Source organism: Calypte anna, chromosome 6, assembly GCF_003957555.1.
Source record: "Calypte anna isolate BGI_N300 chromosome 6, bCalAnn1_v1.p, whole genome shotgun sequence".
Lineage (NCBI taxonomy): Eukaryota > Metazoa > Chordata > Aves > Apodiformes > Trochilidae > Calypte > Calypte anna.
In genome coordinates, this window is record NC_044252.1 from 11,510,252 (window position 1) to 11,531,433 (window position 21,182).

Here is a 21,182-nt window from a genome sequence, read left to right on the forward strand (position 1 = left end):
CCTGGAAAAAGAGTGTGTTCACTGATTCACTGGTTTAGGCTTTTTGGTGTTATTTTTTGAGCTGACACTTTAAAAATCCAGTGGAGATAAAGCAGACTATATAGCTCTGGGCCTTTGCATCTGATGATGATACACATTTGCTTTAAAATGCTACAGAAATCACCTTGAGACTTGCAGGTACTCAGAGGCCAGAACTCTTACTATCCAGAGGATATTTACATGCAAAACCAAATGAAATCAAATTGCCAGTGTTGGGGGTAGAAAGATAGGAAAGATAACCTAGGTCTGGCAAAAGCAAACATTCTGTTACATATGCAGAGATTAGGGTGGAAAACAAGTCATTTCAAAGAGAGAAGTCAGCAGCAGTACTGAGCATGGTGCCAAGATCTAGAACCTGTAGAACACACTGAGCCCAGCCTGCTCAGCAGAACTCAGGGCAAGAATCCTGTGTTCCCACAGCTAAGCTGATTCACCTGAACAACTCAAGTGGTTTCTGAGTAGTATAACTATGCAAGTCAAGAGTCCTATCTATACATCTAAAATATTACATACATAGCTAGAGCAGCCATATTGTACTTATTTATATATACATAAATATTCATATGTATACCATAGCTCTAAAATTTTGCATTCATAGGCTAGAGAAGCTCAAAAAAACCATGTATGTAGTAACACATATGAACATACATCTGTGATATAAGTACATGCATATTTATGTGTGTTTGTAAGTGTATATTAACAGACACACAGACATGTATGAAAATGAGAATCCACTTATACAATTAAGACAGAGCCTATGTATCCATTGCTTCAGAACTAAGAGAAAAAGGAAACTGAGACAGGTAGATCTTAGAATGTCACAAGTGCTTTTTAAAGTAATCTTCTTATGCATTGGATGTTCTGTGCACAGATTCACCTGGGTCAGAGTTTAATGCATTGTTGCATAAATAACCTACCTGATCAGCAATCAGCCGTGCTAGAATATCCATCCTTGATCCTGACTCTGAAATCATTTTTGCTGCATTAATTACATCAGATGTGTTCTTCAGCGGTCCTCTACCCCTTAAAATGAAACAAAGAACCCTATTCCATTATTTGGAAACATACGTATCCACATGAATTAGGCACAGAAGAACTCAACTGAATAAAACATCTAATTCATACAGAAGCAACATTAATTAAATCCCCACTCCCCAGCTGTTTTATTTTCATGTCCCACAACCTTGTATTGTTTGGCATCAACTGGATGTAGAAGTACCAGAAAGATTTCACACTGGAAGCACAAGGCAAGCCAGACCCTGAGGGTAGAGAATTTGAGACTACTTGTGCCATTTGCTTTCCTCACAGTTGGGAAGTTTATGTTCCTTTCCTTTCCAGGAATTTTCTAATAAATATGTTCAAAGAAGCTCAGCAGAGTTACAGCTATCTGGTCAGGAAAATTAGGGGGTTTTTAAATTAACTGATGCATACAAGCATGAATGGAAATTTATGAACAGGGCTACAATTAAAACTAACAAATGTCACGCAAAATACAGATATACCATGTCTTAAAGTACTTCCCAAATAATTTCAGAAACTGCAGAACAGCTTTTAGTTTAGGAAAACTTTAATGTTCCTCTAAGCATTTTGTAAAGATGCCAAGCTCCTTTTTTTGTACAAACATCCCCCTAACCTGAAAAATTTCTTTAAGAGAGCAAGTTTCTAGAATCTGAGATGTAAAATGTGGCTTAAGCATTCTTAAGTAATATTGATGACCATTATCTTCACAGTCTCTTGTGCTTCAGTTTCTTCAATGCTGAAATACTTCAGCTACACTAAAATCAACAGTTATATTTCATGTGTATAAAGTGAGTAACTATGCTCAATTCAACTTGGCATTCAACATATTTGACAAGAATACTTCTAGTTTCATTATAGAACCATTTAATTCCCAAAGGCCTCCTATCAATTTACAAGTTCTGCAATGGACCAAGTAAGCAGAAAATATGGAAAAAATCTATGGTGTTCAAATGAGAAGATTCTTTGAAGTCAATATGGTTTAATGTGTTAAGAAGGTAAATCAGTCCTGGAAAGAAAACCTCTTTAGCCTAAAAACATCATGTTCACGTGTAGTTATACAAACATTTAATTCACTAAAAAGACAGTGATGACACAACATCATAGGTAATGTTTAATCTCTTTTCTTCTTGAATAATGATATTGTTTAGCTAGAACTCATTTTTGATCCTTAGGGAAAAAGCATATTTTACAAATTACAGTTCCTTATTCTCAGCTTCTGAAGCCCACATTTGAAACAAACTAGAATAGGTTACATGTTATTTTTCTGCAGAAAGGTAACTTCTTGTTACAGAAAACCTATTTAACAAATTGATCAGAGTTTATAGAAGAATAATAGGGTATGTGAGGAATGAATTTGCAAATACAGTCCCATATATTCAGGATTAAGTGCCATAGGTATGTTGGTTGTTCATACCAAGTCCTTTATGTTTTTTACAAACTACAAGTAATCCAGTACCCTCCAGGAGAGTTGCAACCCAGTCTACCAGTCAACCAACAGAGAAGGTGAAAAAAATGCAGAACTAAAGGAGCAGGAAAGGAGAGAAGGCATTACAGTGCAAGTAATTTCTGCTTAGACAATTCTTGTATCAGTCAGCAGCTTATTTGATACGTGAAGAAACACTGACCATGTATGCAAATGGAAAGCTGATTAATTAAATTAGCAGTATTCTAGTATCCATGCAAGCCCCTCAGAGCTCCAGCTAAAGAGACTGAAGCAATTGTACCCAAGAAAGGTATTTCAAACAAATGAAAGAAAGTAGAGCAAGACTCAGCAATGAGGACTGCCAAGACTTCTGCTCCACCTTCCACCTAATTGAACCTTTGGTTCAATTTCTTGACTGCATTCTCTAAAAGTGTGGGACAGGATGCTTATGACAGGTAAGTCTTGAAGTAAATGCTTAGAAACAGTGTTTAAGAATACCTTAGCCATATATTAACTAAGTGTTGAAAAAACAGCATTCAAAGAGGGCTCCTTTTCTACAGTCAAGAACTATCTGTGCTGCTTTTCTTACCTTCATGTGAAATCCAGACTCTTTTATATGTAGTACAGATTTAATTGCCTAGGGGTGACATAGCAAACCATTACTCCCAAATGATGATGCCTGACAGTTCTATCCACTGAATACTGTTAATATTTGCAAGAGTAAATGAAATCTGTTCAATCAGCAGCCAAATAGATGAAACAGAAAAAGCAGGATGGAATTTCTAGGTGGACAACTGCAAGCTCTGTATTTGGACATAAATCATAAACTGCATGGAAAGAGAGATGTAGCCTGTGTAGTAGGTTGTTAAAAAGATACAGGGGCTATTACAGTGGGTCAGTCTGAAGAGGAGTCCAGAAGCTAATGTTATGAAAATAGCAATGCATTTTGTGACTTCCCACTTCTCCTGATTAACACCAAATCAGCAGGTTTAGAATGCCACTACCTCAGATTAATTCCCTGAATCCAGATGTTAGAGGCACAAAAAGTCTATTAAATCATCTAGGTTGTTTCCCCAGCCAGTCTTCCCACCAGTTCTACATTTATTTGCATTTCTTTCTGGTAACTTTGAAGTATGAAAATATACTTAACTTGTGAGGTCATTCCCCTGAGCTATCCATATCACGTTCTGGATTTAAGAATTTCACTTAGTTCTCTCTCCAGATCATTGTACCAATATCCCTTTCATTTTACAAATGCAGGCTATGATTCTCCTCCACCAGATGCTAAAGCAGCCCCACATAGAGTCCTGTGGTGCAGGTTCAGTTGTTAAGAATATACAAATCACTATAGATAATACAGAGCTTAAGAAGATTAACTTAGCTCATACACTTAGAGTAGGTGCTTAAAGATAGATTAAAAAATCCTTCCCACCATGTACCATGTGCCAGTCAGCAGCATCACAATATTTATCCTTTGCAGAGTTTTTCATCTTTTTTTTTCATATTCTACTAAGCCTTACTAGCTAAGTAAGTTGATAAAAAACTTAAGGTTATGAAAACAAAGATGATACAGAAAGTGATGACACCTCTTTTAGGGAACAGAAAGAAGTCACAGAGTTTCTGGATGAACCTGCAAAAATTAGCCTGACCAATTCTACAGCACGAGCTTTGAAGAAACCAAAGGAGCAGGGAAAATACTGAATACAGAAACAGTTCTGACTTTTCCTTTGAGTTAAAATGGCAGGAGGCTCACTATACTTCCCTCTTCTCCCAGACCTTTGCAGAATGATAATGTAACTGAGGTTATACAAACTCTGAAAATGAAAGCCACTGTAAGTCACAGGAGGCACAGGAGCAGTTGAATCCTTTACACCAGTACAGTGTTAAATGACAACTGGAAAGCACTGTTATTTACAGAAAACTCTTTCACATCAGTATAAGTTTGTATCAACCCTGTGATTTGTTTCTTTTTCTGCTCTGGGACAGATTCTGTCTGGACACTTCATTGTTGTTCCAATGTTGGCAATTTTCTTACCTAGGACATCCTTCTCTGCTCAAATCATTTTTGCTTTCAACAGCTTTACAAAGTAAATGAAGTTACTATTTAGGAAGCTTTGCTCTAAGAGAAATCCAGTAATTTATTTCCTTTTGCTATGGAAACTGATTCCCCCAGTTAGCTGTTTCATAGCAACTTCTTAGTGTGCCACCAGGAATCTCTCACTAAATCTCTCTCTGATTTGTTTATCACATCCTTACACAAACATTGTTGGTAGAATGTATGAAAATACCACAATATCAAAAGGGAGTAAGTTATGGTATTAACTTACCATATCAATTATGGCATCAATTGATATGGTGCCATATCAATAGGCACCAAGGCATCAATTATTTGTTTCTCACTTATTTTTCCTCTAATTATCTCTTGGATGTTTCTCCATCTCATTCTGCTTCCAAATCCAATTTACAAAAGGACGCTTGGATTTTTTTAGATGCTAAGGTCAGCAGATCTTACCAGTTATGAGCTGTTACTGTGTTCTTGATGACAGGAAATGTCCCTGCTATTTGCCTTATCAATCTCCCTCATCCTATTTTCTCTGTCATGAGGAAAAATCACTCACAGACTTTATCATCTCCAATGCAAGAAATCACCCAATAGCCTTGCAGATTATGTTTTGCTAGTTTTTAAAATCCAAGCCTTCTCCTAAGTCGAAACTATTTGTTTATGAACAAACAACATTAAAATTGTATGCATACATGTTAATAAACATGCAAAGCTTCCTTGTAGCCTGACCTGGACTGTGCAATGACATGGACAGTGCAAAAGGAGATGCCCAGTCTTGTCCTTTACAAACAGGCCACACACAGTGTCCATGATACTTCTTATGGCACTGACCTTCTGTCTGAGGAGTTTCTTCAGGCTGTCTCCTGGATGAGCTGAAAGAGCCACCATGGAGTTGTCTATGTGCAGTTTTTACAGCACTGCAGCTCCCTGTCTGCACTTCCTCACAGCACTGAGGTGAGTTATGGCCAAGTCAGAAAGTCAGCATTATCCCTAAGGATTCCCACTGCAGAGTGGAACTCTTGTTCCCATGTGTTGAATTTTCAACAGGAGTTATAAAATGGTCTACAAAAAGCAAGTCTAACAGACTGGAAGCAGAAAAAAGCCAACAGTTACTAATGAAACAAAGTATTAGTGTACCAGTACAGTGAGAAGATGTAGCAGTGCCACTTAAATTCCCTCTGTTGTTCAAAGTGTGTATTTTCAGTTCTCCAGTGACAGAAAGCAAATCAATTGTTACAAAAATCAGCTGTTGCATCTGTTTTATAGTAACTTTTTTTCTTTAAAAGAATCCCTATCTATAAATATATATATATATATAAATATATGTTTCGAACATACCTTTTACCAGGCCTGTTGCAGCAATTAAAACACAGTGAATCCCAAAAAGTAAAGGATAGAAATCAAATGGCAAATTTTAATTTGGTGTTTCATGACCACTATTCTGATCTTTTGAGGGTATTTTTCCCCTGTTAGCTGTGTAATTAAAAACAACCTAGTGGTACAAGAGTGTTAAAATTGAGTTTACTGGAAACCTGCACATGGCCATGCTCCTGTGGGAAATCACCTCTCTGGAGCAGAACAGTCGGTCTCTCTGGTGACTCTATTGCAAGTGTCCTTGCAACAGCATCTTCAGCTGGATTGTGAGAGACTTCCCAAACCATTCTTGTGCTGCGTTTTTATCATTCAGCTGCCCTGAGGCCCTGCATGACCACTCCAGCCCGTGCATAATAATCCATTGCTATTCATTAACCAAAGTACATGGATCCTCATGATTTTAGTGAGATACAAAGGACCTTCCTAAGCCACCATTTCTGCATCTGCTGCAACTCTTTCTACTGGCTGTTTTCCTAGTGTCTTCTGTGTAGATTTTCATCATTTTTGATGAAAAAATGCAGGAAGTGCATGGGCAGTCTAGATGGACCACATCCTCCACCCCAGCAGTTTATCAACATAGCAGGAGCTGCCTGGGAAAACCTTAAGGGCACTCCACAACTCCCATCCAGAGAACTCCTTGGTTACACCACTTGGTTACATCCTCCGTGATGAAGGTAGCAAGACCTTGACTGCACTCAGGCCACTGTTCAAAATCTGCCTAATGGATGCAACAGACCACATGGGGAGTTCCTGGACCATGCATGCTGTTAAATTAATTGACTGGTACATTCTGTGAAACATCAAATTGTCACGGTTTTCTAACTTTTGAAGTCTTTTCCATGTTTTTACAGAAGTAGAACAAAACAGTGCTTAGTTAATAAAACAGATGGCATACATGAACTAGCAGAAAGCACTTCCCCTTCTGGCCTCAGGTATGATTATTTCTGGTTGTAGAAAATAGGCTAATTTAGAATAAATCAATGCAATTTAAAAAGACAAACTACAAGAAAATCACTGGGAACTCTGGCAGATGCATAACTATACAGTTCAGTTCAGAAAGGTCAAGCTAAAGGTTGAAGATGCCAAGTACCCTCTGGATGTGGAGTTATGGAGAAGCTTTTAACTGTTATCATCTCAAGCACAGAGTGAAATATATGGAACACTTTACATATGCCTGGGGAAAAAATGCATGGTACTAAACAAGATGTAGACACTAATGAACCATTTTCTCATAGAGTTTCAGTTTTTAAAACATGAAAGCAAGCAAAGGACATAGTAAAATAATATTCCAAAAATTAATTCTGAAATATCCGAACTTGGTAGTTCACAGGATGAGACCTCTGATTCCGTAATATGGGGCAATAGTGCCAGTTGTATTATATACCCAAGCAGCTGTAATTATTGATTTATATGGACTGTGAGACCCGTGTGTCATTCTTGATCTTACACTTCTCATCTTCTTGTTCCCTAATCCAGTTGACCTCAATACCACTCATCAGATGACAGTAGAAATTTCAGAGGAAGGGAGATTAATGTTTTCACTTCGCTCTTCTGTATGCCATAGTTCATATCACTGAACAACAAATACATTTGTGCCAAGACATTTAGATCCCTTGTGGAATAAGGGACTCTACATGGCAACTACCTTGCAAGTAGGGATGGGATATCTACATTTCAGCACCAAACAAACAAACTTGCAATCTGGGAAACATGTCTCACACACACAAAGACTGACCTGCTTTCTTAACAGGTTTATGGCTTTCATTAGACCTCCCAGATTAACACAGCACAGTCCATAAATCCTTCCCTACTACCTGTCATCTGAATTCCTTGGAAATATCTGGAGCCAAGTTGTCTAACATGGGTATTTTATGCAGCTGGTCAAGACTGGACATGGTAGTCTCATACCTGCCATAAACTCCAGCTGTGGAAAAGGGCTGAGGGCAAGCAGTGAGGGCTGAAGAACATTCTCTGTGTAATGGACTGTATTCTAGCAGGCAAAGCACTGTTAACCTGCCACCAGCTCACCTGGCAACTGCCCTCAGTGCCTCCCAAAATCTGCTAACTGGGGGTTTTATTGGCTGCATCTATTGCTGCATCAGCCATCCTGGTGCAAGGACCACCTGTGCACGTCTGCCTTGAACACACCATAGGCTCTGCACTGCCATTTAGTTCTGCTGCTGCTTACAGGAAGAACAACACTTTGGGACTTTCAGGTATTTAGAAAACCTGAGTCCCTCAGTGGATGAGATGAGATAACCATCTTTACACATTAAGTTTTTTATACTTAGACAGTCACAACAGTCACAGGACCCGTACGATACACATTCCCAGCTTAGGGTATGTCAGAGACTATCTCAAGATGGAAAAGAAAGGCAGAACCTAGCTGTGCAGTCTCCTGCAGGTGTGAACACAGCTGCTGAGAGGTCTTCCAGCACATTTAAGTGAAAAGCTGTATCAACAACATATGGTTTTAATTCAGAACCCTTCTTACCTCAAATTTTCTCATTTTCTTGACTTCATCTTCAACCATAATGATTTAAAAAAAACCTTATCTCGATCTCAAAAATCACAAGAGTGGCCAAAAAGTATGTCACTCCAATTATTGTGAGCTTGTTTTAGCACACTAGTCATGTCTTCAAATGTTTAATCCATAAAAAGAAAGACCAAACCATCTTACCTGTAAGTAAAAGTTAAGGCTCTGTCCAGCTCAAAACAAGGGCTTCCCCTGACCTATGGGGAGCTCTGGGGAGTGGCCACCCTTTACCAGGCCGTCCTCAGGACACCCTGATATTCCGCAGCTCGGTGCTGAGTGCAGTCCACTGGACAGCACAGCCAGAGCAGAAGGGAGAGATAACAGCTGGAAGAACAAAGAAAAAGTTCTGTATGGAAAGCAAGGTCCCAGGAGGCTCATTTACTCACAGGCCTTCAGAAGCAGGGGCTTTAAGGAAACAGAAAAACTTATATTGGTAGCTATGGAAGAAAACTGAAAGATCTGGGAAACCTGATTATCAGCAGTAATATCATGGGCTAGAAAGGAGGCCGTGGTACAGTCAGGTCTCTCTTATGACATTATTTTACTTCACACAGTCTTTGCAAATCCCTTTTTCACCTCCCCTCTAATATTTTTCGAATTATTTGAGTTGATTCACAGCACACACATTTTACCTCTTTCTTCCCAATGCTTCCCACTGTAATACTCTACTGAAGAGTTTATCATTCCATTGAAATGCTGACTTCAAAATTAAGTTTTCAGGATGCTTTATTATATGTAACTTAATCTCATTAAACACCATCACGTCATTTTCAGTTTACATGTGCTATTCTCTTCCACTGTTAATGTGCTAATAATAAGCATGTTTTTCCACACTTCTGCCCAGAAGCTATCATTAATGGCTTTTGAAGCTACTTGAAAGAACATGATATGTCGCAGTGAGAGTTTGATGCAAACAGATGCGAGACGGAGACTCAGTTTGATGCAAACAAATGTCCAACTTTATTGAATCAGAAGGCAATATTTATACACTAATCTAAGAGCTAATGCCACGTATACATATTGCTGATTGGTGATTTCTACATCTCGTTACACACGTTTTAACTTGATTGGCTACAAAACCTTTAGCAACAATTAACTAACAAAGCTTATCTTTCACACATTCGAGCTTCTTCGTGGATGTTGCTATCTTGCCGAGTCCCTTAATCTAATCGTCTTGCTTACTCCTTAACCTTCGAGTGTTCTAACGTGCTGTTCCTTGTGGTTACAAAATATGCTTTAAGCAGCACTGTCCTTGCACACAGCCCAAAGCTTATGTTGAAATTATCAGCAATTGTTCGGTGCTGACAGTCTGAGGCTGTACTGCCTCAATTCCCCCTTCCGATTGGACAAGATAAACTCGTTTCATGGCACGATCGAGCATCCGTTGAAAGCATTGAAAAATACAGGGTAGCAAGATTTAAAAAAGTAAAAAAGCAGATAAAGCATAACAAACAGTCTTAACCAAACTTTGCAACCATCCCGTTAGACCCCATTCTGAAAAAAGTTTATCAAACCAGTCCTAATTATCCTGTGATTGCAAATGTGCAACCCCTTCTTTAAGTGATTGTATTGCAGCATGTATAGATTGAGAGTGATCAGAAAGATTCATACAACACATTCCATTAAAATCTTCACAAATATGACCTAAAAGCTAACAATAAAAAGAGCAGTACAACAGAATAGCACAATCAACAACCAACATATAGACGAGGGATCCCTAAGTCGACATATAAACGATCACATGAATTACAACATTAACAAAACATGTTATCAGTACAACACAATACTAAAAGGACATTTCACACTGCAGTGGAAGGACTTTAACAACTTTTTAGTATGAGGAAGTTCAGATGTCCACTGGCGCATAGAACCAAGGGGGTAGAGGAGGCTTATCCGACAAAAATTGGTCGGGGGGCCCCAAAAGCGTCCCCAGACCCCTCCCGGATCACAGCACGGTGGAGTCCTAGTTTCCTCCATGGTTGCCAAATTAAAACCTAAAAAGCTAAATAAAATTATTTACAGACAAAATTCCAAGCCTTTAAATAGCAAAGGCATACACACTCTTTTTTTTTTTTTTCTTCTTTTTTTTTTTTCTTTTTTTTTTCTTTTTCTTTTTTTTTTTTTTTTTTTTTTTTTTTTTTTTTTTTTTTTACTCTGTGTTCTCTGTACGAGGAGCAGTTCTCATTCTCCTCAGCAACTTTCAGGCCATGGTCTATAAAAAAAAACAAACCTGGGGAAAGCAATAAAAGTTTGTTGGTGGATTTAGATACATTTTTAGAGGTATGGTGGGCTCGTTTTCTGAGCAGCAGCAGTGTGTGCGGGGGGGGGCGAGAAGCGGCTGCGGAGGCAGGAGTGGGAGTGCTCTCCGTACCAGGAGCAGCTCTTTCTCTCCACAGCAACTTCCAGCCTCCAAAAAGGAGTACTCATTCTCATAACTGTGTTTTTTGTCTTACTTCTCACCAATATATAAGAAAAACTAACAACCACCACTAGAAGATTAAAAAATGAAATGATATTGCTACTAAAATCTGGTAAAGTCACCCTGAAACAAAATGAAATGGTACAATTTCCTAAATCAAAACTGCAAGTATAATTACCAACCAAGTTTTTTATCTCTGTATGAAACACCAGTGTACCATGCACCACAATATGCATCAATATTGAGAACTATATTGCAATTATTGAGAAGGAATTAACAGAGTATTAATGAGCATTTTTGTGTCGTATGGCATCAACAATTGAGCAGTAAAAAGAATGTTGCAAATGAGATGACTCAAGCCGATTTCAAACTGTACTGCGCAATGACAACTTTGGCTTCTTTTACCATTTTCCAATCTAATGCAACCCATTGACCTCCTCCTCCTGGTCCCACAATCACTGGAAAACCATCGGACTCATATTGGGAACCATTTCTCCTTCAACTATAGCATTTTGAATAATTCCCTTCCATCTAGTTACTGGATACACATTACCACCTCCCCCACTACCCTCCCCTCCCCATGCTGGATCTGGAAGAGGTAGAGCAGTGGGTGTTAAAGGGTTAAGGGAAATAGGAGCAGGAATAGGGAACGGATCAGGGGGTAAAAATGGATTAGTGCTCCCTTGTTCGGGATGTTCCCTGGAGCAAAAACTAGAGTTTTTTCAGGGGTATACTCATCCTTGGTTTCCAGTTCTGTCAGCTTCTTCAGCAGTTTCCTTAGTTGCTTGTCTCCGAGTCCCAGTTCCTTCCTTGGCTGTTGCTCTATAGCAGGCACTGATGGTGTTGACAGGTGAAGCAGAGGATTAATTGATGGCAACTGTGGTCAAGAAGATAAATCAGGCTTCCGAGGTGGAAAGGTGGCAGAGCAGTCGGGAGCCGCGGTAGGCAGGCACGAGGGAGGGAGTCTGCATTCCAAGATTCCTCGCCTGTGTTCTCCGGCTTCTCTCCCTCTGTGAACTCCGATGATTCTGGTGGTGTTTTCGGTTGCTTTTGGTTTTGCTTCTCAGTCCCATTTTAGTTTTCATCCAGCCCCCAGGGTCAAAGGGTTCTGGGTCCAAATCCGCATTCACCATAGAGGCAGTGGTTGGCAGCGGGGGGGCAGAAGGGGGAGCAGATGAAGTAGTAGACTCTTTTCCTTTTAAAGTTTCAAAAAGTGTTCGCCAAGGTACTAAGAGTTTGGCGGTTTCATTATTGCCCCGTGTAGTGGCATCCCATAATTTAACTCCGACCTCCCAAAATGTAGGGTCATAAATAGAGACCGAATTGATGTCAGAAAAATGCTCACGAGTCCATTTTAAAAGCAGTTTTAGATCATGGCCAGGTATAACTTTTTTATCCTTATTAAGTAAAGTCTTTAAAGTATAATAAACGTCTCGTTCTTCTTTTAAATCCATAACAAAAAGTTTCTCCAAGCTCACCTGCCAATCGCGAGGAGGTGATGAAGGTGCGCACCACAATTACCGGCTTCCTTTCAGCCTTTTTCTTCACTCCCGAGTTCTTGGAGACCTGCGACCGGATAATCTTCAATCTTCAATCTTCTTTTTTCTTTAATATTTCTTTGGCAATTTTTAAGTTTTTATTTACAGTCTCTAGCCCGTTCTACGTCGGGGTCCACCATTTGTCGCAGTGGGTGTTTGATGCAAACAGATGCGAGACGGAGACTCAGTTTGATGCAAACAAATGTCCAACTTTATTGAATCAGAAGGCAATATTTATACACTAATCTAAGAGCTAATGCCACGTATACATATTGCTGATTGGTGATTTCTACATCTCGTTACACACGTTTTAACTTGATTGGCTACAAAACCTTTAGCAACAATTAACTAACAAAGCTTATCTTTCACACATTCGAGCTTCTTCGTGGATGTTGCTATCTTGCCGAGTCCCTTAATCTAATTGTCTTGCTTACTCCTTAACCTTCGAGTGTTCTAACGTGCTGTTCCTTGTGGTTACAAAATATGCTTTAAGCAGCACTGTCCTTGCACACAGCCCAAAGCTTATGTTGAAATTATCAGCAATTGTTCGGTGCTGACAGTCTGAGGCTGTACTGCCTCAATGATATATCTCAGTAGTACAATTATAATTTTAACTACCCAGTAGGTCACAACAAGGGAGTGTTCTCCTTTGAAAACATTGAATAATATTTCTTCTGAATAATCTCCAGAAAAATACAAATTAATACCTAAGTTTGATTCAAAAATGTATCATCTGGGCTATCAGTAATATTGCTAATACTGCTAATATTTTTGCTCAGAAAGATGCATTTGACTAATGATAAACAGAAGCACTGCAAAATTTTATCTCAGCTCTTATTTATTGTTTTGCAAAGAAATAAATCATAATGATCAAAGATTTTGCAGATATGATGAATGAGTTGAATGAAGTTGAATGAAGTTTAGGGCAGAAAAGAGAGGAAAGAATTTTTTACAGTTACTGAGTTTTTTCTGGTAGTTAAACTACTATATAACTGTATTCATCAAGCTTTCAAGTTTCATCTTCAGAAAATAATGGACATTTTTGCATGATCATGGTATCTGACATTTAGAAAAGGAGCCACGAAATTGTACACTACATGCCATATATTACAAATTCCAACAGCAACTGGAATTAAAGATGCTACTGAGTCTAAAGAGGCACCAAAGTTAGGATTAGCAGAACAAAAATGCTGCAGCAAACCTGATAGGCTGTGGGTCAGTAATGGGAGATGATAAAATTCAACTTTCAAGATTAGGTTGTTCAATTAGCAGAATCACATTTCAGAATTTCAGAAAACTGAAACTTTCCTCACAGATTTTTTTTTTAAAATCTCATTCAATGTTGCAAAATGAATAAAATGGCATAATATATGATGTAATTAAAACATTTTGTAGTAAAAAATAAGAACATACTCATCAGAAATTTACATTTTATGTCATATATGCACCTAGCACATCTGCTATGCCATTGTGGCAGATGTTTAATAATATGGATATGTAATCATATTTCTAGATTGTTAATGGCTCAGTAATCAATCTTCTAAATACCACACCAGTTTCTGAGTATATATTGAACCAATTATCAAAATATTTCCAAGGAATTACTTCTTTACAGCTGTGGGCTCTGAAAAGCACCATCAACTTACAGTTTTATTTCAAGAACTACATACAATTCCGTCACAGCAATACTTGCAACATGTTTTCTTAACTATATGTTTGCTGTATGAAAGACTTTAAAGACACTTCCTTTAACACAGTAACTATGAAAGTCAGCTAAAATGAATAGAAGTGTGATATGAGAAGTGAGTATGAGTGTGATATATAAAAGTGAGATATTAGATCTCCTGAAAGAGATGGTGATCATGAAGCAGGTAACCCAGCTGGACATGCATTCTTTCAGTTATCTTCAGGAGTGTGATCCTAATGCATTAGCCCACCCTAAAATCTTTATGCCTTGTAACCTGTTTTTTTCCTCTTAGTTTGGTTCTTATGTCCAGAAGAAAGGAATAAAATTCTCCACAGGAAAATAGAATACTGATTTTCAAATTTCCTTTTCCTGTTCAGCTTCAGAACCTCTGAGTAGAAAATCTCACATCTTCTTGCCACACTACTACAGATCATGCACTTCTCTGAAATGCTGGCATTTAGTTGGAGATTTAATTAGTTAGCCAATTAGACTGTTCACCTAATTATTGAAATGTTTAGTTACAGCTGAGCATTGGTATTTTAAGATACCTTAAACTGTGGAAATAATAATGCTACATTAAAGATCACAGTATCCCTTTTTTCTAATATCCCAGCCATTAACTACCTATATCCACCTGATTCGTACTCACCTTTACTGCAGACACACTCTTTTACCACTCTTAATTCCTAAGCCCTTATACAGGTACAGATAAAGCTTTCTTTATTACAAGTAAGTTCACAGAAGATGAACAAGCTGAGCTTGTTTGGCTTAAAGTTCTTAATTCCCTTGATTTTTCTGATATACATTAGCCCTTTTTATTTCATATTAGACAGTGTCTTGCTCACTGACAAGTTGCTATTTCATGTGGCATTGCCACAGACTCAGACTAAAAGGCAACAGAAACTCTTCAAAGTGTTGCCTGAGACACCAGATCTGATCATAATCCTTCAGCCACAACTCTTCAGAGCTAAAACACTACCTGATGCCATCCTATATCTTGCATTTCAAGGGTTGGGGGGTTGGGTTTGTTTGAGGTTTTTTTCTTTTTGAGTAAAACCATTTTATTACTTTTATTTTTTTTTATTATTTCCTCCATTATACAACTACCTAATGGGCATGACCAGAAAAAATAATGCCAGTCATAGCTACTCTTCATGACTATACTACCTACTTGACTCTTACCAAAGTACCTAGTTTTAAAATGCTATGCAAAGAGGAAGCTACCTTCAGATTTTCAGAATAAAATATATGCTTCCTATTATAAAAAGAGTATATTTCAAAACAGGCTGTATGCTTTGAAAACAAACAAACAAAAAAGTAAGTATTTATATTTTTCAGGATTCACAGAGTTATGAACAGCTCTACAGCCCCAAAGGAAAAGGGTCATTATGTTCCCATCCTCTCAGACCTCCCACATTTTTCAGGGTGGGCTTCTCCTCATCCCACTCAACTACTTATGTGCAAACAGTACAACAGAGAGTGTGTGAATGAAATATTTGTACTGTGAGCATCAAGCAGTCAAATACAATAAGGCAGGATTGAAAACACCACAGAACTGAAATAAGAATCATGAGACTTGTAACAATAACCCTGAGGTTTTTTGCATTTACTTTGTTTTCCAAGCCTTCATGGGTCACACGTTTAGGATTTGCTCAACAGTCATAAAACTTAATCAAAAAATGCTGGAGGCAAATTTCACCTTCAGTAAGCTCTCAAGCGCCAAGTGCCAAGACATGAAGCAATATACGTAGAAAGACTTCTAGTGATGCTGTGAGTCATCAGCAATGACTGTACAAGGACAGAGCAGTTACAGCAGTCTTAATTCCTGCTCATCAAACATCAGTATGAAAGCTCTCTTGCAGTCACATGATGATGAGAAGTGGTAGTATGAGAGGAGGATGCACATCACTGATGCCAAAACAAACTCAAAATATAAGAGAGCCAGGATGTAGGCAAAATTATTAACATGGGTGCTGTTTGCAGGAAGTTTACCCTCTGGCAGACAGTTATGTCTATTCATGGTGTTGCACAAAGCTCCTTAGCTCACTTTACCTATTTTTCCACCTCTAAGGAATTTGCTACTGGCTACCAATATACAGCATTCATCATTCCTGTTGCAGAGACTGCAAACTAGAGACAGAATTGGGGTCTAGAGCATTCCTAACTGTTTTGAATTGCCTAGTGCAACATCAGCAAAGCCATTCCTGGTTGCATTAATCATGTACTGCACAGTTTTTCTTAACAACCAAGAAGCTGAGAAACTTTTCTTAATGGCCACACAGTTTCTGCAGAGAATTGTATTCAACACAATTCAATAGGACAAGCTACTTGCCATCACCAAGTGTCACTGTAACTATGTTATGTCAAAGTAAAAGCATTGGAAATAACGTTTGGCACAGTCTGGTGAACAAGACTTCTAATTTATTACAGTAGTTTAAATTTCTAGGACTGAAAGGGGCAGCATCCTCTAAGAATACTTCAGTTGAAAACAACATGCCCAAATTGTGCCGAGATAGGCCTGAATAAAATGGCACTTTGGGTACTTGTTCATCAGAATGAAGCTGCACTTTAATGTAAGGCTTGAAACTATAGCTGCACCTTATCTCCTCAGACCACAGAACTTAAATGAGAACTTCTGGAATAAGTTACTCCCTTGGCAGGCAGTGCTGTACAGACAGCTGCTTGTTCACTGAAATCCTGACAAAACCCTGAGGGTTTCTGCTCTGAGGCTTGTGTTCTGTCTCACACCATAAGAAAGCCACTTTCTATATTTGAAACTCTATTGAGGACTAAAGCTTCTCTTATCCTTATCAATCCACCCATTAAAGAGGCATCTTTACCTTTACATTTATAATGGTCCTCTCACTGCATGAGAGGAGTTAAGGGACTCTATAGGATTTTAGAATGGCTTGTCTTGGAATTGATTGGAAAGACCTCTTCCAACTGTTGTTGGAAGTACTAGTAATATTCATCAGCTGCTCAGGGAAAGAAATTGGTGAACTACTCTCAAAATGTCCTTTGAGGAAAAATACAAATCCCACAGTCAGTTTAAAAAAGGTATAAGAAAACAAAGAAGATTCCCCAAGTAACTCATCAACTCTCTTATTAATCTAAATTGAACTGCAAGTGCCAAAGGCAAATTATGGCTTCTATAAAGAAACGCTGAAAAAAAGAAATAAAACATGTGAAAAGCAGAACACTCTTGACACAGAGAAGCTGCAATGATTAATCTGGATATGACCTACATGTTCATAGCTGCTGAATAGAAATGCAAACAACACATTTTAGGTGTAGAAGGAAAATCAGAGGTAATACCAAGTGATCACTTGACTTGCAATACTCCTTGAACAACTGCACTACCAAAATTACAGCTGTAACTTCTTTGGCAGCAACTTTTTCCTGCCATGCCCTGTGTTACCCACACCATGACAGCAATTGGTGCAATGCAGCACCAAGTTCTCATAGTTTCCAGTAACAAGAGCCTGGCATCTGGTGCCAGCAGCTCATGTCTTCCTCTATAAGCACTGAGAACTCTTTAAGGAAATCACTTTTAGAATTCTCATATTATACTCATCTGCTGCTGCTGACTGACCCACTTGAGAAGCAATATAGACAGAGACCAGACAGACTAATGAAGATATTCAAGAGAGACAAATGGAATCATGTATATTCCAGTACAGAAACCCTGACATGCTAAATTAACTGGGGACTATGATTTGTTTATAACCATTTAGCCAGAGAAATGTTAAGAGCAGAGCATTACAGTATGTCTAGCAATTACTACAGGCCCATACATACAGAAGAAGCTTCTCAGACATTACTCACTGAAGAATACACTGCTCTGCATAGATGATTCAGCCAACAGGAAAAGTATTTTGAAACCAATGAACAAAACTTCAAAAATAAACCACTGCCTAATGTTAAATACAAATTAAGGGTGTTAGAGTAAATACCCAAGTACTTACTTTATTTTAGTCCTAGTTACTTCTAGTTCTAGTTAACATCCAGCTCTAAGGAAAGAGAGACAGACCCACCTCAGGATACCAAAGAAACCTGAATGATGAAAGAAAATTGCAGAAAAGCAAAAGGAACTATATTCCTCTGGTCCCTCCTTCTCTGACACAACAATAATCAGTAGCACTCTGTCTCCAGACACCATGCATTCCCAGGGGTGGGTCTGTGGAACCAACTGTGGGCACAGCCCTGCTCCCTTCCTCCTTTACAGATCTGGTTGTATTTTTTTTTTGTTTCTCAGCACAAGGAGGACACACGGCCTTTCCATAAATCTACAGACCATGTCAATGACAGTCAGCTAATTCCTTTAAGGGAATAACAGAGGTGAATACATAGGGATGATCCCAGTGGTCTGTGAAATAGGAATGACTACAGCAGCTTTTAAGCAAGTTTACCATTAAATGCAGACACCCTACTGAGCTTTCAGACTCCTCCCATCAACTGATCCACCCAGGGTACAGTGAACATCAGTCCTTCCCTCTGCCATCACAGAGCACACAGAAGTTGGGGAATTGTTTGATCCACTACTTATTCTTAACAGTTCAGGGCTGCCTCACTGCAGTAATGGTGACTGGCAGCCCTCTGGCTTACAGGTGATCCAGTGCTACAAGCCAGGCCATCCAAACACTCCACCCAGTACTTCTCACTTGACCAGAGCTCTTGGCAGAACACACGTCATGACAAACAAATGCCACCTTTACACTAAGAAAGCTGAAATCTGCTCTCAGTGTCAGGTCAGTCAGGAGCTTGGGCAAGAGGTTTGGTATGGACTTACCTCTTTCTGCCCTTTAGTTTTATGACTTTATGCCCTTTTTTGCCTAAGAATATATGAGGATGGAGAGGCAAAACTACTTGTTAACCTTTATGAACAGCAGTACTACAACGAGTCTGAGATATACTAAGAGAAGCTGAATGCCAATGCCATTTTGAGGAAAACAACACAGCTCTAATCCCCAAAGGTACCAAAACAGAAGCTGCCAAGGGCACACAAAAATGTGTGTTAAAAAGTGCTGCACTGCTTTGAAGAAAAAAATTGTAAAAACTACCAGCAGGTTGTGTGAACCCTCAAAGGTCCTGGATTAATTAAGATAGGTTAGAATAGACTTCATTCAGGTTTCTTTTTAGCAGAGAACTCAACATTGCAGCACTGGTTCTGAGGATCACCATGTTCTGAGGGTGAGCATCTTTAATAGTTTTTATCAGAAGTATGCATATTAAAAAAAATTTACTAAAAGAATACTAAACAAAATTAATCAGATAGGAATACAGTAAGGCTGCTTGTAGCATTGCAGCTTCTGGGAATAATAATATTTTAGTAAGATGGCAATTGCAGCAATAACAATATTTTAGTAAGATGATAATTCCATCTTAGCGTGACTCTTGGACAACAAAAGGTTCAACTGAAATTATTTCCTGTGGATTGACCACTCATAAGAAAGTCAGAAATTTGGTGAGGTGAAGAGGGGGAAAAGAAACCATACAGGTGAATTCATATTGTAAAGATGAAAGCCTAGATGAAATCTCTCTGAAATGACCATGGCTTCTTCTGAACAATGGAGGGTGACTACAGCAAGAGGAAAGGAGAAAATAATACTAAAATAATCCTTTAGGAAAGACTGGTAGTACACTGAGAAAGAAAACTCTTACCATACCTCCTCTCCCCACCCATCATATAATTATGATAGACTAAATAACCAAAGTCAGGCATCTAGTTTGGAGGCTTCTAGCTCATTTGGATATGGCTGGGTACCCCATAAAACCTGTTTTTTAGGGTGTGCTGTGCCTTCACATCTTCTGTAGTTTAAAGGATATAGAATATCTCCAGAACACCCTAAAATTATTTTAATGGCTTTTTTCACGTTTTGCATTTATAGGTAGCCTTGAAATACAAAGTTGGTACCCTACAGATGAAGAAGAGGCTTAGACTCAGAGATCAGACTTCTTTCATCCTGGTAATCAGAAACAAACCCCTGAAAAGCATCTGCAAGTTGTGGTGACCAGCACTGCAAAGCCTCAACTGCATCAAATCCACTACCTTTCTCTTTTTATAACAACTTCCCCCTCATCTTCTTCCCTTCTATTCACTATCTGCAGTTACTATTTGCCTTTTTTTAAGAATCACTTCTCCTTTTTATGTACCCATTATTTATATGATCAAGTTCACAAGCTCTGTCTTGACAAGTAAAATCCACTCTTCTACTTTACAAATTCCAGACAGTGCACTGTAAATACTGTATTGTAAATATTGGGTTTTTCACACTTGGACAATAAGTAGTTGAGAAATGTAGGTGTATCATGCTCTGAATGTAACTGATCTCTTGTAAGCAACTTTCAGTTGAATAAGAATTAAATTCACAGGAAAAAACTATCTAGCATTTCATGTCAAATTTCTCATAATTCATTTATTGATGTACCTATACTTCCAATGAAGGGGCTGATAACTGCAAAAGTTTCCAGTCTTTATTTCTTGGAAACAATCCAAAGGCTTGAGCTTCTAATTTCTCCTAATTCAGAAGGAGCCTGAACATATGGTGCTTAAGCAAAAATTATATTGCATGTGCAAAATATAGTAAATAAAATCAATAGAAATAGACCTATATTTTAAAAAGGAAAAAAGCTGGGTGAGATGCTTTTCCATTTTAATGACTACTTCTCTATTTCTCTTGGAGACATTGCTTGTTGTTCTTACCCAAGAATAGCTTGAACAAAATAAACAGAAAAACAAGTCTTGCATCAAGCCACTGAAGTGAGGCAGGCTCAGCAATGTGCCAACTGGAGAATGCTATGAAACTGCCAGTTCCCTGAATGTTATTGTAAGAACAGCAAAATGTCACTGCTCATCACCTAATATCCAGTTTGGACACTTGTCTTCTTGGCTTCCCCTTCTGGATGGGGCTGAGCCATCAGAATGGTCCAAGAAAGGGGATAGAGCAGAAAGAGCTCTGCTGTGCTCCAGCTGCTTGAGGACACCAGATGGCCTTAATGGTCCTGACCATGTGAAATGGGACCTCCTCGCACAGACCAATGGCCCAAGAGCTCCATTTAAGCTATAGCCTGGACCACCCACCCC

At 38.6% G+C, this 21,182-nt stretch overlaps 1 protein-coding gene across 1 annotated transcript in view; it reads right to left on the bottom strand.

Annotated features, from left to right (window-relative positions):
- Positions 1–21,182, bottom strand: part of CTNNA3 (catenin alpha 3) — a 413,054-nt gene that overhangs the window by 18,588 nt on the left and 373,284 nt on the right. The window contains exon 16 of the mRNA XM_030453097.1: positions 957–1,062. Within this exon, the coding sequence (XP_030308957.1) occupies positions 957–1,062 (106 nt within the window). The remainder of the gene's footprint in view (positions 1–956; positions 1,063–21,182) is intronic.